The 17363-nt window shown below is 50.7% G+C and overlaps 1 protein-coding gene across 1 annotated transcript; it reads right to left on the bottom strand.

Moving 5' to 3' along the window:
* Positions 1-4928: 4928 nt before the first annotated feature.
* YWHAH (tyrosine 3-monooxygenase/tryptophan 5-monooxygenase activation protein eta) lies at positions 4929-14796 on the bottom strand. Its single transcript, XM_069557058.1, has 2 exons — positions 14363-14796; positions 4929-6371 (listed from the first exon to the last, which is right to left on the bottom strand). Exons 1-2 carry the CDS (start codon positions 14447-14449, stop codon positions 5718-5720), a joined length of 741 nt encoding a protein of 246 aa, XP_069413159.1. The 5' UTR covers positions 14450-14796; the 3' UTR covers positions 4929-5717.
* Positions 14797-17363: the final 2567 nt, after the last annotated feature.

Genomic DNA, 17363 nt, shown 5'->3' with positions numbered 1-17363 from the left:
GTAGTGTCATCTGCATATCTGAGATTATTGATATTTCTCCCGGCAATAGCTGGAGGCTAAAGCAAAACCATGACTGTTTAATAACAGGGCATGGGGCAGGGGCGTTGACTGGGAGGTGGATGGGGGCGTTGACTAGGAGGTGGATGGGGCCGGTGCCTGGGTGCAGAACTCTTACTCCCTTGCACCAACCCTGACCCCGGGCTTTATCCTCATGGGTGTGAACTGCTTGTTTCCAGGCTTTTTCTAAGATGCCCTTTTCCCAAGGGAGGCCAGGCTCATCTTCCTCCACCTGCAGCAGGCGTAGGATTGGAAGGAGGAGTGCAAACTGTGCTGTCTTCCCGGGAGCCAGCTGGTGAAGAGGAGGCTTCTCCCTTGGCCATCAGCCAGTCCTCGTATCCTTGCCCCGCCTCTCTCACCCACAGGCCATGTGTCACGCACACACCCACACTCCCGCCCTCCTGCCCTCATCCTGATAGCTGCTGACACCCATCCATCCAGTCTATACTGGAGAACCATTCTGATCGCTTTACTCACTTCATTCAGCCTCAGCACAAATCGATGGGGTGGGAACGCCTACTGTCATTATCCCCATTTTACAGAAGGGGAAGCTGAGGCACAGAGCTCACTCCTGGGGAGAGCAGCCTGGGGAAGGGCCCTAAAGCACAGATGATAGTGGCGAAGATGAAGAAGGTGGCCCTTGGAAATCCTGTCAGCTCCGTCTCCCAAATACATGGTCCTTATCCTCCAGCTGCCTGCCATCACCCAGCTCCCCCGTGCCAGTCTCCCTCCTGGGCAAACTGCTCCCCTGCTCTGCCCCACATTGCAACCAGATTTTGAAGATGCAAACAGGATTGTGTCTCCTGCTCCTCTGAACACAACCATGGGGCTGCCCAGTGCTCTGGCCACCTCTCCACTCTCATTTCCTGCCTGCCCAATCCCGCCTGCCCTGCAGTCTGACACAGCGTCCTTTCCACTCTTGGTGCTCTGCACACTCCCTTTGCAGATGCTGTTCCCTCTGCCAAACAGACTTCTCCCCACCTACACCGTCCCACCCCTACCAAGGCCCCTCCTGCCCAAGCTGCTTCAGGCACCCGTGGTGAACCCACCCCTGGGGCTCTGCGCCTTCCCTTCTGAGCACTGCATTCAGTCTGCACTGCAGCACTCACCTGGTGACTGTGTGTCGCCCCAGCCCCCCACCACACACACACACACACACGCACACACAACTGTGAGTTCTGTTAGCTGGGTTTTGCTCACTGTGGTATAGCCAGTGCCTGCACACCGAAGAGCAGATTCCATGCTTGTGGGATGAGCCACAGGTGAGGAAGTAAGGCCAGGCACCAGCCTGACCTAGGCGGGAGCCTCGTGCCCCGGTTCCCTGGGGGAGGCCGTTCTCACTTGTCATCCAGTGTAACAATCACAGTGCCCTTATTTGCTCCCCAGTGTCCCAATTTGGTGACATATTAAATGGTCAGCCTAGTTATTAGAAAGGAGGAGGGCTTTATCCCAGAGCTTCTTTTCCAGCCCCCACATTGGCTTCCCATTTTTTTCCCTACAGGCCCAAAGCTTTTACATCTGGTTCTTGAGATCTTTGTAATAGCTCCCTACATTGCCTCCTCAAGCCCCCAGAAATACATAAGAATTCTATTTGCCCATTTTACTGCAGAACTATCTTCCTGGAGGGTTGCCATGGTGATTGAATGATGTCACTGCCTTAGGAACTGTTGCCTAGGAGATGATGTCACTTCCAGGAGATGGTTGCCATGGAAACCCTCTTGGTGGACCTAGGGGGCGGCCAGGAAAGCAAAGTGGGGTGTGGAGGGCGGATGCGAAAGGGACAAATGCGAAGGGCGGAAGGAAAAGGGAGGGGAAGAGCAGGAAAAAGGCCAGGAAGAAGACCATCCCAGAGCAGCTGACAATAACAGAACCATATAATCTCCAAAATGCAAAAGTACCCAGAGACCACCCCAAGCATCCGGCTCGTTTTTAGAGGCTGCTGAGAGGTCAGGGCACACTCAAACCAGTTTATAGGTGATGTTAGAACTAAGCTCAAGGACTCATGACTCTTTGGTTTTTCTTTTTTTTCTTTTTTTTTGGCTACACCACTAGGCATACAGGATATTAATCTCCTGACCAGGGATCGAATCCGTGCTCCTTGCACTGGAAGCATGGAATCTTAACCACTGGACTGTCAGGGAAGTCCCGACCCTCAGTTTCTTAAGTGGGTCATTGGTAGATTTGGGTGTGGAAATAAGGATTCCTTCTGTTCACTTTTCAAAATTTTGGTCTCAGGTCAGTCATTTACTCATGAAGCCAACCAACTCTTACTCTGAGCTGTGTGCTAGGCCCTGAGAACTTGAGTGATATCTTTATAGTTACTGTATTATGTTTGTTTGTATCCCCCCACTAATTTTAGCCCCACAAGGACAGGTAATTCACCAAGGCATCCACCCCCAGCACCCTGACCAGTGTCTACCACATGGTAGGTCATGGGTTGTTGACAGACAGGAGATAAATGCCTTCATGTGGTGCAGACCCACAGGACAGGAGCCCAGCAGGGAGCTAGAGGAAGAACCCCACTGTCAAGTTCGTTTTCCCACAAGCTGTGAGGCGCTTAAATCATTCCTATCTTCCAGGGTCTCCGTAAAGACTCACGAGACCATGTACTTAAGTGTCTGGAACACAGAAGGTGTTCAAAATGGTTGTGCCCATCAGCCTAACATCTGCGTTTTGTAACAGAAGACGATCTACTCGGTCCCACCCAGCTGTGACTCAGTGCCTGTGCCTGCCCCATACCTGGGGAGGCAGTGGAAGGGGGTGGGGGTCCTTCTGAGAACGGAGGACTCCCTTGGCCTCTGGCAGGGCCCAACAGCGGAATGCAGCCTACTTTGCAGAACCAAGCAGCGCCCTGAGCTCCCCAATCCCAAGTAATCTGAGATGGCCAAGTATTTACCCAACAATAGCGCCATTATCAAGAATCCTCCCCTTTCCTCCAAATCAAACAAATGGACCTTTGAGCAGGGTTTGAGGAGTTAATGAAAATCTGAGCATCAGCACCAATACACTGAGATGTTCCTTGCCAAGTGCATTTCATTGAACCGTAAGTGAAATATTAAAAGCACTGAAAAGTGCCCCAGAACAAAATGTGTGTGATGTCCATTTTTTCTTCTCAACCCCAAGACTGTAGCCCAGTGAAAAAAACACCATGAACAAGGATTCCAGGGATCTGAATGCTAATCTCGGTTCTGGCACTAACTTTGCAGTGTGACTCTAGTCATTTCTCTGGCCTCATTTCCCCTGCGGTAACACGGAGATGACCCTATTTCATTCCATCAATTTATCTTGACAAGCTTTTTTTTCTTTTTCCTTTGATCTCGACAAGTTTTAAAACATCAGAGCATGCGGAACTGGAAGGAAGCCTTTGAGACCACGCAACAGAGATGCTTTCAGCTTTACATCACGTGCAATTTCAGGTCCTCTCAAAGAACCCTGTTTATTATTTGTGGGGCTGACTGGAATTGTGTGTCCATACTTCCCCACACCCTCTTCCCAGACCCAAGAGGACGCCTTGCACATGGTACTCAAGAGTTGAATTAAAACTTATATTCCAGATTCGGTGAGGGACCCGAACCTAGAAAGTTGTCAGCTGCCTGGGGCCCACCGGAGGGCAGTTAGGACTCTGAATCAGAGACCGTGGACGAAGACAGCCTTAGGTCATGGGCAGAGGCTGTCCTGTGGCACCAGCTGATTCCAGAGGTCCGCCAGCTCTGCACCTCTTTCCTCCCCCTGTAAGGGAACAAAACTTTTCATAAGATGGCTGTGAAGTGAAAATGTGAGTGCTTTTTCTAAATCCCTTTTTGTGAGGGGCATTCCTAAAATGTAAGAAGTTATAATGTTTGAAGTATTTTCATCAAAGACAAGTGCCTTAGCCACATAAAGCTTGTAGCTTTAAAATACCTGACCTACTAATTGAAGCAAAACTCGATAATGATTTTTGCTAGCAATTAGGTCAACCTGAAATAGCTTCCGGAAGACTACTCTTATCATGTGGGTCTATCCGGATGAGAAAATAGGTTAAGTGTCCAAGCTGACGAGTTCTGTGCTCCACCACAACACAGGACCGAGGACAGGGACTGGGCATGCCATCCTCACCAGCCTAGTGGTAAGCTTCAGTCAGAAGGCCCTAAGGTGCTTAGGGCCTTTGTGTAACGGAACCAATCCGCTTGACAAGCATATCCAGGCCCGAGTACCAGGCTGGTGGTGCCAGAAATCATTAAGGGGCTGGAGTTCAAGGGTCCAGCTGGTGACATAAGGCTTCAGGAGTGGCCTGGGGAGGAGGCAGATGGGCAGGGGGAGGAGGGGTGCGGGGAGTACACTAGGGACCAGGCCTTTCTTGTTCTTAAAACTCAGAGGGAGTTCTGTTACCCTACTTTAAAGAATACTCAGAGCTTTCTTAGTAATGACTGCTAAAGATTGTATTGGGTATCCAAGCTGTGTCCCTAATTAACATTTTATTCCACGTACTACATAAAAAATGTTAAGAAAAATGGTGAACATGTACCTACTTTGTGTGTTAAAAAGCAACCAACGTTCTGTGGGGTGGCTGGAGCTACACCCTTGAAGTCAGACACAGAGCCACCTTCCAGAGGGGCTGTGCCTCAGAAGACGCACTAGGGTCTTCCCTTTAAAGGAATCAGCAACAGGAAGAGGGGACCAGAGAGGCCACATTAGCTGGGTTCAGAGAAAACTACTTAAAATTCATGAGTCTTATGTGTATGCTGCAAAACCTGTGATGGACTCAGAGGGCACAGACTCCCTATTCCAGAAATGCTTTGGAGTTTGGAGAGATCAACTCAGGATTCAGAGCGGGGAGCTGTGACAGCTCTTCAAGAGCGAGAGAAATGAAGACCATACGTGTAGAGGTAATATTCCCCAAAGCAGCATTTTTATTTACCCACTGAATTCCAAAACATTTAATTTAGGAGTCTGGCATTTCATAATCACCCATCTTGATTGACATGGGCTGACACACGTGGTGCTGTCAGGATACACAAGGACGATAGCCGAAGAGTTACAAAAAATAAATCCATGATTCTTAAACAATTGCAACCAAAAAAAAAAAGTTACAGGTATCAAAACTTTAGATGCATTGCATTGAAAAGAAGGTTTGTGCACGTCATAATTTAAAGAGGCGAACAAGGTGCTACTGAAACCTCACGGTAAAGTTTATTATTAAGCTGATGGAAAGGAGCAAGTGGTCTCTCGTCCAGGCTTCCCTTAATGGTTTTCCGTTAGCTAAGAAAGAAGAGGGAGGGGTGAATTCACTTTTGCATGCACAGATGTACTGCTTTAACAAAACACTAGCAGCTGGTTTGAAGTGGACCATTTAAATACCAACTGTAGCCTGTGTGGCTAATTCTCCTCTCTAACTTTCTGAGGCTTTCGCCTGCAATTCACCTAGACAGGCAAGCAAACGAAAATGCCTCCTTCAGAACGCACCTGTCTGCACAATCCAAAAAGGGAGCTCCTGTGGGCTCAAAGCAACCGTCCGTCCAGCAATGCCCATGAATTAATTTATCTGGAACTGCTTCCCGGGGGGCGGAGAGCAGGTCTGAGTAGCTGTGCTGCCGTACAGATAGGTTGAGCACTGGATACTTAGTGAGTGTGGCGAGAGGGGACTGGTGGTGACGGGGCGGGGGCGGGGCGGGCCAAGGCGCTCAGTTGCCTTCTCCGGCTTCCTCGTCCTGCTGGTCGCTCGTCCAGAGGGTGAGGTTGTCTCGCAGCAGCTGCATGATGAGCGTGGAGTCCTTATAGGAATCCTCGTTTAGTGTGTCCAGCTCGGCTATGGCGTCGTCGAAGGCTTGTTTGGCGAGGAGGCAGGCCTGCTCGGGCGCATTCTGGATCTCGTAGTAGAACACGGAGAAGTTGAGGGCCAGGCCCAGCCGGATGGGGTGTGTGGGCTGCATGTGCTCCTTGCTAATCTCGAAGGCTTCCTTGTAGGCCGCCTCCGAGGCCTCCACCACGCTGCTCTTCTTCTCGCCAGCAGCCACCTCGGCCAGGTAGCGGTAGTAGTCACCCTTCATCTTCAGGTAGAAGACCTTGCTCTCGTACTGGAAGTCATTGCAGTTCTTGATGAGGAACCTGTCCAGCAGCGCCAGCACGTCGTTGCACACCGTCTCCAGCTCCTTCTCAATCTTCTCCCGGTAGGCCTTCACCTTCTCCAGCTTCTTCTCATTCCCGTCGGCCATGGTCTTCTGCTCGATGCTGCTGATGACTCTCCAGGAAGACCGCCGGGCACCAACCACATTCTTGTACGCCACGGAGAGGAGGTTTCGGTCTTCGTTGGAGAGAGGTTCATTGAGCTCAGTCACCTGCAACATCCCCAAAAGATAAACACTGAGACCCAAGTTCAAAACCCTGGGAGAGAGATCTTCCTTTCAACCCCGTCAACAAGCCTCCTGAAAAACAGGATTATGTGGTACTTCCCTGGTGATCCCATTGTTAAGATTCCATGCTCCCAGTGCAGGGGGCACGGGTTCAATCCCTTGGTCAGGGAACTAAGATGCCACATGCTGCACAGTATGGACAAAAAATATCCAAAATGAAACAGGATTACAGAGAAGCCACTCAAGAAAAACCAATTGGACAAGGACCCTATCTCAAGGGAGACTACAGTCTAACAGAAGAAGCAGATACCAACTCAAAAATATTAGCATTAAGAACTTTGAGAGATTCACAATTCAGGCCTTGTGCCAAGTTCTTAAAAAGTGAAACAAGCAACTGTCTATCACCACTTCCCACCTCAATAAATCCCAGACAGAATACAAACACCCTCCCTCTTCTAACTTCCCCCATGTCCCCATCCCCAGGACTCTTCCTCTTCTGCTACAAGCCCTTGGCCAGGGATGGTCTCCCCCTCTGCCCAGTCCATCAACCCAACCACACGTCATGCTCCATAGCTGCAAGACTCCCCGACATTCCCCAGGAGGGCTGCCCACAGGCTGGGCTCCTCGGTACCACCACACAGATAGGAGTGGTGTCCACACAGGTCTGAAGTAATCCCCTACTCTCTACTCATCCGCATTCCCGGGTCCTTCAAGACCTGGAACCCACTGGTGTTCTCCAAGGACTCCCTTTAGACACTCGCATACTCACATCGCTTTACTACGAGTGTAAAGTATGGAAGCAACCCATATAAATCAGAATTTTATCTCAAATACTATCACAAATCTCAAAATGCCTGAATCCTTTAGAATGACACTTTTCTAGGACAATACTGCATAAAACAAAATGTGAGGCAAGAACAGAATTTGGAAAGCTCCTCAGATCTTCCAGTAAGCAAATCCCAACTAAGGCCACTTGATACTGAAGTGCAAGTGACATCCATAAGGAGTCACTAATATACTTCATCCTGCGACCAATAAAACTGCTTTAGTTGGACTACTGCAAAGAAACCTCAAGATACATCCCCAGAGTGTATCACTAAAATTGCGTGCATACCTGAAATATTTGTATATCACACAGTGTTTGTACAAGAGGCAGTATCATTATTCAGAAAAGTCCTAAGACATCTGGAGCACAGCCTGAGCTAGTTGTGTGACCTTCAACAGAACACAACTTTTCTGGGCATCAAAAGTCAAATTAGTGAAGCCAGCCCAAACCACCTCAAAGGATTTCTCCAGCTCTAAAATCCTAGGATTGTTTTTCCTGAGCAACAATAACAGGTGCGGTTAAGGCCTGAGGTCGGTACTATAACGTGGGTGTATCTGTGGAATCCACAGGCCTGATCCTTTCTCCATCCAGAATAAACCGCCAAAAAAGGCTACTGGGCAATATTTGTAATGACACCTTCACAAGAAACACTAGTGCCTGGGAGTGTCAGTGTTTATGTAACGATCACCTGGTCGCCTGCCAGTCTGAATGAATCACTATCGGCATCAGCTGAGTGTGACTAACAGCTAAACAAGCATTGTTCTCAGAACCCCAGCCAAGGCCTAACTAGGAAACAACTGCATATGCTTAAATATAGTGTTTTTTAATACTCCTGGATTACAGCTTGGCTAACAAAAGGAAACTTATGGGAGTAAGATAGCTTTATTACTTGATCAGATGACTACAGAAAATTGGGAGTTTTCCCCAGATTGGAAAATTATAGACTGAAGTGAAATCCGATGGCCTGTTGTAAAACAAGATTTACAGCCAGTCTTGGCTGTTGATACTTAGTGCAAATAACCTTCGCTAATGTTTGCTAGTGTGAATTCTCAACACTTCAACTTCCAAAATAACAGGAGCCAGGATACTTAAAGACAAGTCCGGTCACCCAGTAAGAGGGGCAGATCCTGAGGGCAATGCAATGCAGGGCAGGAAAGTAGAACTGGTCCCAACCAACCATCACACGAGCCCAGCGGGACAGCCACCTGTGGATTCGGCAGAGATGACTTCCTGCATCTCTAGGGTCACAAGCTTCCAAACAGCTCATCAGGAACAGAAAGAGCAGACATGGAATTTCAAGACAGGAGAGACCTAGACAAGGGTTCTCAGCCTTCTTTCTCCTCTGATGCTGGTCCCAACACTCTCATGCCCATCACATGCCAGCTGTGCCCAATGCAGCACCTCCCCCAACACTAGGTCCTCACATGACCATGCCAGCTCTGAGGGACTCCCCGACCTCTGCTCACTGCCCCTCTGCCATCTGGTTCTCCTGCCCGACTCCCCACCCCAGGTAATCCTACTCAGATGCTTCCTGAAAACCTAAAGACCGCTGAACCTTTCCCATTTGGGAGGCTCCCCCACCTCCCTTGAGGACTGGCCCCCCTGCCAGTCATTCCCGTGTGTCCTCACCGTGGAGCCTCTGGCTGCACCAGCTCCCTTCACCCCTTTCTGCTCCAGACCACATGGTGTTTCTGAAAGCATCCAATGACCTGGCCAGTTACGAATTCATTTATCTTCTTGTGACACCATTGGCTTATTCAACAATCCCCAAGGGCCTCCTCCCACTAACTCAAAGGGCAATAAGCTATGTGTTTGTGAGTAAAAATAGACCCACTGCCAAAAATAGCACATGAACTATTTGGGAAAACTTAAAGTTCTCAATCTGGGAAACATTCAACCTCAAAAGTAACACTGAACAAACAAATTTAAAAAAAAAAAAAAAAAATCCCCTGAGCTGCCAGACCACATGGCTCAAGCTGAGGTTTAGATCCTCCTCCTCCCCGAGAAGGCTTCAGCCTTCATGGCCCCACACACACTCCTACCGCTCATCACAGCCGCCCACACCCGCATGCTACCAACAAGCTTGCTTTTGGTATAGAAGTTTACAACAAGAAAAAAAAATCCTCAAGAACAATTACATAAACATAACCACATGACAGTCTTTAAGCTTCTTTGGCAGAACCCTATATAGATTTTTTAAAATGAAGTGACCTTGAAGAATGAAAGCTTTTTTTTTGGCTGATTCTTTCCCAAGTCAATGCCCTCCAAAGTGAAGATTCTGCCTGGTGCCCCACTGGCAAGGCACCCATCATTGGTCTCCACTTGCCCTGACCTGGAAAGGCCACCTTCTGTCCTCACCAGGGAGAAGCTGCAGGTCCTACAAGGCCAGGAAGGGACCCGGCTTTGAGCTCACAGCAGGTGAGTTCAGGTAGTGACTATTTCCTCTAAGCTCACTATCGGTCAAAATAGCTACCCTTGTATCATTAAGAAACCACCTTTGTCTTGCTCTGGGCTTAAGGAGACATTTTCATGGGCCATGACTGGCATTAAATACAACCCCACCTGAACAGGATTACTGCACACTACCGCCCTGAGGCACCAGGTCCAAAATCTTCAGAAGCTGTGCAGGTTCCAACCACAGAAGTGCCAAAACCTGCCACTAAGGAGGGGATGCCACTGCAGGGTGAGGAGCAGGAGGGGCAGTTTCCACCGGCTTCGACCTAGACACGTGGGAGAATCTGACCAACCTAAACACTGAAACCTAGGCAGTCTCTAGGCTTGTAAAATATACTAAACACAATATGGAGAAACAATCTCTTAAAACTATAATTTAACATAGTCTTGTACTTCTCAATTCATAGCAGGAACTCAAATTAATATTTTGCTTCCTAAGCTTAAAAAAAAAAAAAAAAAACGGTCTTTAAGAGACCAAGCATAATCCAGTTATGTTCCCCTGCTGTAGCTAAGACCCATAAGTGGCAGATACTGTCTTTAATTAAACTTGGCATAAATGACTTCTATCTAATAGAGGGAATTATTTGTTCACTAAGCCCACTTACGTGACTGGCACGGAACTTAAGTGACCAATGATGACAATGGCTAAAGGACCAGAAAAGTATATGAGAAAGAAACTCGATCCCTCAGCCTCATGGGGCATCATCACTGGGTTAAAGGGAGAGCTCTAAACTTGAGGGCCAAAATCTTCACTTTACAGCTCCACCTTGAGGAAATTCATCTCTTCAAATCTCATTTGTAAAATGGAGTTAGTAACAGGGTCCATCCAGAGCTGTTCTCAAGAGTAAATGAGAACGCACACATGGAATCAGACACCCTTTACTGAGTGCCTAACAGGTAAAATGGTAAATTTAATAAACCTGATGAACTGTAACATGGAACACACACTTGGGGTATCCCCCTCGTCATTATTTCTGAAAAAGTGTGACACTGAAGTCTTATCACTAATATTAAGTTCCAGACAAAGATGAGAAAATACATTTTTGTTTTCTTTAAAGGAAAGGTGGGGTTTTTGACAGCAGGAGCTCTTTTGGGGATAATTTAGCAACCCCAAATCCAGATGGGGACAGCTCATGTCAGTGCAGCAAAGCTATGTGAGCTGCTCACCAAGTGAACGTCTTTTTACCTGAGAATACTGCAGGACCAAAGCAGAGCCCTCTTCCTTCCTCAGCCGTTAAGACAAAGCAATACTCACATGGGCAGCACGGCTTGCTGGTTCACGCACATTTCAAAGGTAGTACCAACGTGGCTGTAGGATGCCACACTGATCACAGTCCTGGTCCACCTCAGAATCATCCTGTTTCCATATCTGCAACATGGGTTACGTCCCAGCCTAGGACGCTCAGCCGTGCTCTCCTTTCGCAGACCACTTGCTGACTCCCTACTTCCTGAGATCTGACAGCTATAGCACTGCGCTGGGCCTCAAAAGCTGCAGCTTTGTTGCCTGCACTTGAGATTTCTACAGACAGCCTTCAAGTCCTTCAGGTGTATTTCTCTCCATCCTTTGTCAATGACTGTGCAACAGTATTAGAACACACCACGCCATCCCAAGTACTTTGACATTTTGTAACCCCACGATTGCCACCTCCGTTTCAGTATGGATGACTAAGGGTTGTGACATGACTGAATGATGTCTATCCATGAGTATTCATTAGAAATCTGATTACTCTTTCCTTAGATCACTCAGATTTATGCACTAATATTTTTATCCCACATTATGGGATTATTTCATAGTTCTCATGAAACTAGGCTCATTTTATGAGGTGATGAACTGCATAAGGTCATTCTAAGCCTGGTCTAACAAGGACTTGGGTTCCAGAATCTTTCACAACTTTTCTTTCCACTGTTCCACTCTATGTAAGCAGTTAGGTGTGAGATGAGCTGGAAGACACACCTTTACTTAACTTCAAAAACATTTCTTGCCTCTTCAAATTAGGGGATGAGGCAGGGAACTGCAGCTCTCAACTGATGTGAACAAACACCTTTGTTTTCAACATGCGTGATTTTTTTTTTAGGCCTTACCAACACCATCCTCCAGGTGACGCTGGCAGCATAAGGAACATCAGTCATTACAGGCAGGCAATATTATTAGGTACCATTTAGATGATAAAGGAAACAGAAGACAAGTTAGAAAAATGAAAGCTAAAAACCCACTTGACAGTAACACCAACATAACTAGTTTTGCACTTCAGAGGACCAGGAGACAAGAAATTGTGAGCTTCAAGGTCACAGAGTGGCCGCATCAGAGCATTCCCTCACTCAGGTGCCTGACAGCAGTCTACTTACCTGCCCTGAAGAAAACCCCCATAAACCCAGAGAGTTAACAGAATCCCAAATCCTCCCAAAAGCTGTATTTCAGGCCTAGGATATTAGTGAAATAGGGACTAAGCCTTCTAAATAACAGTAAAAATTAAACGTTCAAAAGTCAACTTAGGTAAAATGTGAGAAAGTTTTCCACTGACCTTGCTGAGTCCTTTCTAATAAATATATCCATTAATTTAGATGAGAAAAAAAAAATTTCTTTAATAGAAGAAACAGGCATATTGACCAAAAAAGTTCTCATTTTAATAGTAGTTGCCTTGAGGGACTGGTCTCACAGTTCTGAGATGACATAATTAGAGCTTGGATTGCATTTTCAGGAGCCTATCCACCCACCAATCATTTCTGACACCGATGTTATGTTTCCAATACACCTTTGCAAAATCCTACCTTAATGTCTCATAGAAAATCTGTGGACACAAGTAGGAAGCTACAGGAAAGCATTTTTCAAGCCTGCTTACAAAGAGCAGAAAACCAATTTTTTTTCTGTGCAAACTCTATCCCTTTCCTGTTACATCTGTGCACTCTCTCCTTACTTCTCATTTCAAATTTCCGGTTTCCCACAGCTCCACAACTGCCTTCTAGTCATTTCCCCTTAATCTCAATCACTTTGTTTCCAGCTCCTTTTTTAGTCCTCAAAAGGCTTCTAACATTGCAGTCTTCAGGTCCCACTGGTAGGACAGGTGAGGGCCTCACTAAAACGTCCAGAGAGCAGCCTCAGCCCCAGTGCCACTCAGCGACTAGGGAGAAGAGGCGCACTTTAGTGTGGCTTGCTGAGTGGACAGAAGTGGCTTTGTCCCATAGATTAAGCTCAGGACTCCTTGCGAGGAAATGCACTCATAGTCAATCTTATTTCTATAAAATCTGCTACATTATTAAATCTTTATTTTCTTATGAGACCCTCAGAGTTACAGACTTCAGGTTCCAAACTACATCGCATCTGGTGTGGATGAAAAGCTCCTTCTTATCTAGCCCATTAACACCCTGCTTGGGCTCAAGTGGAGATAACCAAGGAGTCAACAATTGGGCGGTGGTGATGGTAGTTTCCAGACACCTGGTTCAAGGTATGATGTGGATGACATGGAAAAAGATAATGCTTCAAGTACCCTCCTTACCTGGATAATCCTAAATTTGGACCCCAACAACAGATTTCACAACGACAGATTTTGTATTAATAACAAAAGCCTTAAAAAGGAGCTTTCACATGACTCTGAAATTTTAGAGAGCCAGTGTATTTCAGGATTTTTCAGTACCAAATCCCCTCCCAAGCCAGGAAAAAAGGGCAAAGGAGCTAAATAACCCAGGACAGTCATTCTTGACTTTAACCCACTGGCACTTGCCTTGAGGGATGGGTCAAGGGCAGCTCTGAGTCCCACCCCCCGAGTATCTGAGTCTGCAGGTCTAGGGTGGGGCCCCAGCAGATCCACCCCATCTCAGGAGGTTGTGGGCTGGGTGAACAGGGCAGGTTGCCCACTGTGGCTCTAGCCCTGTGACCTTGATGCAGAGAGATGTTCATTTAGAGAAGACGTGAAATACTACGAGGAGACAGAACAGTGAGGGGGTCGCTGGAACTCTAGGTCTCAGACACGCAGGTGGTGTCTAATCCAAGGCACTGGCCAGGGTGTGGCCGGCCACGATTCCTTCCCCGGAAACGGAGCTGCAGGCGGGTCTCCGAGGATCTCGAGAGGGCAAAGGCACATGGGTTCGGCTGGCCCAGCAGTCGCAACCCGTTTGGGGTTCCAGGCAGACGGACGCAGCATCCGACATGGGAGGGGGCCCCACGCCCTCGCCTGACTGCAGGGTAGGGGTCTCGGCACACAAAGCGGACCTCGGGGGGTGAAGGATGGAACTAGAGCGGTTCAGGCGAGCAGAACGAAAGCGCATCGGGATTACAGCGACTTCGGGTCGTGGCAGCGGAAACCAGTGGAGACAGGGCGCCACTCACTAGGTGATTCTTTATTACAAGTTGGGGTGCGTGGAGGAAAGCGAGAGGGGGTGCCCTAGCCTGGCGGAACGGGCCGGAGGAGGAATGCGGCTCCCCCACGCACCCTCCCCCACTCGGGGCTCCAAGCTGGGATGCCGCGCCCCTCGTCCGCCCGCGGGGTCCCCGCTGCGCCCCCTCCCTGGAGACCCCCCCCGCCCGGCCGCAAGAAATGGCGGGACGCGCGGCGGGCGCGGGAAGCGAGGGCTGCGGGCCGGCGGCCGCGCCCAGGCGGGCGGCGGGCTCGCCCCGGGCCCGAAGGGGCTGCCGCCGGGCCGCCCACCCCTCCCCTACGCCGGGCCCCCGGCCGACCGCCCGGGCTCCCGGCGCGCTCACCGCCTTCATGGCGGAGGCCATGTCGTCGTAGCGCTCCGCCTGCTCGGCCAGCCGCGCCCGCTGCAGCAGCTGCTCGCGGTCCCCCATGTCGCTGAGCCCGGCCTCGCCTCGCTTCCCGCTCCGCTCGCTCGCCCGCGCGTCCTCTCCGGTCGCCGCGGAGGCCGCCGCCGCGCACGCGCACTGGCTTGCCGGCCGGCCGAGGCTGCAGGCAGCAGGCAGCGCCTCTCGCCCGCTCGCTGGCTCGCCCGGCGCTCTGTGGCTCGCGCCGCGGACGCCGCCGAGGGAGGACAGGCGGCCGCGCCGGGGGGGATGGGAGGACGGGAGGACGCCTGCGCAGTGGGAGCGGCCGGGCCGGGCGGCGCGGAGCGGCGCGAGTTGGGGGGGAGGGCGGCCCGGCCCTAACGGTCTATTTCAAGGTGACGTCACCTTCTATAAATAGCTGCGGCCACCGCCCCGCCCCAGAGTCGCGCAGGCGCCGTGCGAGTGCTGCATTTTACCGCCGCAGAGGTGGAGGTGCGAGAGGGGAGACCCGGGGTGGGGACTGCGGGCCGGGCGGCGGGCCGCGCGCGGTCACAGAGGCCCCGCAGGCCGCGCGCTGTCACGGCCCCAGCCAGAAAGGCGGCTCGGAGTTCAGGATAGACGTCTGGCTTGAGGAGGGACCCGAAAGCAAAGACACTTAGTGCTTGAGAGAGCCAGGAGACCGCGTGCCCGAGGGGCGGGCGGACAGACGCGCGCCCGCCCAGCCTGGCGGTTGGGCTTCTGTGGGCCACACCCTGCGCGCTGGCCCGGCGGGGTGGGGTCCACTCTTCGGGGACCGCCCCACGCACATTCACTCACGGGGTCCCCGCCCTGGGAGGTGGCCTTGTCCCTTTCACCACAGGAGGAGGGACTGAGAGGCCCCGCTGGAACAGGTAACACCACACACCTGCTAGGAGCTGGCCTGGTGCTATAGGCCCTTGCAGGCACGATGCTGTTTAATGCTCACAACCCCACCCCCGTGGGCGCTGCTGGCCTCCCCATCTTTCAAAGCCAGAATAGTGACGTGCTCAAGGTTACACCGCCTGTAGGTTGTGGCACGATTCCCCCTGTGGGAAAGAGGAGAGTGGACCAGCTGTTCACTGAGCCCAGTCCTGGCGTTCCACGGCGAGGACCCCTGGTGCCAGGCTCTGGGCAAGGAAGGAAAATCCCAGTGACTGAAGCCTGGCCAGACTTAGGAAAGCATGCCAAGGGAGGTGCAGGAAAAGGGAGGGGCCTTTTGCTCGCTGAGGATCTTATCGAGTGCCTACTACATGCTCAGCGCTGGGGAAAGGAGTAGCTGCAGAGTAGGATACAGTGCCTGCCTCTGAGAATCAGAGACCTAAGTACTCGAGAGCAGGGGGGCCAGACGTTGAAGGAGGTGAGTCAGGGAAAAGGTCTTAGGGAGTGGGGTCCCAGCAAGGGTGAGGGCTTGGCAGTGAGGAGAGAGGCCTGGCAGTGGGACCTGAGGCGGAATAGAACAAGATCATGGAGTGTTTTCAATGCCAGACTGAAGATCTGAGGCTTTACCCTTGGGTGATTGAGAAGTACCAGAGGCACAGAAGAGATATTTTGGGTCCAGATTCTTGCTCCGCAGAGTCAGATGCATTAGAATGGAGAGGAAGGGGACTTCCCTGGTGGTCCAGTGGTTGGGACACCACGCTCCCGTTGCTGGGGCCAGGGTTCCATCCCTGGTCAGAGAACTAGATCCCACATGCCACAGCTAAGACCTAGCACAGCCAATAAATATTTTTTACAAGGTGGGAGGGCCTCCCTGGTGGCTCATTGGTAAGGAATCCATCTGCCAATGCAGGAAGCATGGGTTCGATCCCTGATCCTGAAAGATCCCACATGCCATAGAGCCAACTAAGCCTGCGTGCCACAGCTGTTGAGCTTGTGGCCTGGAGCCTGGGAATTGCAACTGCTGAGCCCATGTGCCCTGGAGCCTGTGCTCCGAAACCAGAGAAGCCCACACACGGCAGCCGGGGAGCAGCCCAGCTCAGCACCAGCAGAGAGAAGCCAGAGCAGCAACGAGGACCCAGTGCAGTCAGAACAGAAATAAATGTTGAAAGTTATTTAAAAAGAAGGGGGAGAGAGGGACTGAGAGTGGGCCTTCTCTTTACCACCTGTAGAACTAGACTTGAACTGTATAAAGTCCTATAGAATAGGAGAAATCCTGGAATGTCAGAGCCGGCAGGCCCCTTGGATTCACCACTGTCTGACCCCGTATCCTGCAGCAGGGGAGAGCGAAGTCTCAGGGAGGAGCGGTTGGCCCCAGTTTGCACAGCCAGCGGAGCCAGGGCCTCCGCACTAGGTCTTCTGCCTCCCAGGCTGCCTTCTTCCTGCTGTGATGCTGCGGTGAGGACCCATGACACAGCAGCTAGTGTATGTCTGGAAGGAAGCGCCCACCCCAGGCTTCTCCATGCCTTGAAGAGAATTCTCCCTGGAATTCTCCAACCAAGAGTAGTGGGGTGGTTTGCTATTCCCTTCTTCAGGGGATCTTCCCAACCCAGGGATCGAACCTGGTTCTCCTGCATTGCAGGCAGACTCTTAACTGTCTGAGCCACCAGGGAAGCCCAGAGAGTGAGAGATACTAGTTTATCGTACATCGTGGGCCCCAGGAGGACGGGTTCCTGTGAGAGGCAGGAGGAGGGCAAGCTCTGAGGTGTGCTTCCGTAGCTCCTCCCAGTCCTTAGCCGGATCTGAGCCCTTCCGGCTTCCGATCATGTTGGACTGAGAGTGATTTCAAAACAGTGAAAATCAGGTAGACTGGGGCATTCCAAGTAACTGATGTTGACGTTCATACATGTCAAGTTGGGGGCGCTGGTTCTCGCATAAGGCGCTTTTCTTCTCCCAAAACATCACTGTTTCCACCTCCCACCACCCCTCAATCCTGGCTCCACACCCACTCCTCCACCTAGTTGGCCAGGGCTGTGGCCACCAGTCCAAGGTCCCTGCACAGTCCTCCCCTTCCCGGCCCTCTTTC

Source organism: Ovis canadensis, chromosome 17 (assembly GCF_042477335.2).
Source record: "Ovis canadensis isolate MfBH-ARS-UI-01 breed Bighorn chromosome 17, ARS-UI_OviCan_v2, whole genome shotgun sequence".
Lineage (NCBI taxonomy): Eukaryota > Metazoa > Chordata > Mammalia > Artiodactyla > Bovidae > Ovis > Ovis canadensis.
This window is presented reverse-complemented; position numbering and strand designations above follow the sequence as displayed.

Coding starts and splice junctions, on each gene's coding strand:
- YWHAH (XM_069557058.1), bottom strand. CDS start 14,449: ATGGGGGACCGCGAGCAGCTGCTGCAGCGGGCGCGGCTGGCCGAGCAG. Junction 6,372..14,362: donor TGGCCTCCGCCATGAAGGCG/GTGAGCGCGCCG, acceptor GGGATGTTGCAG/GTGACTGAGCTCAATGAACC.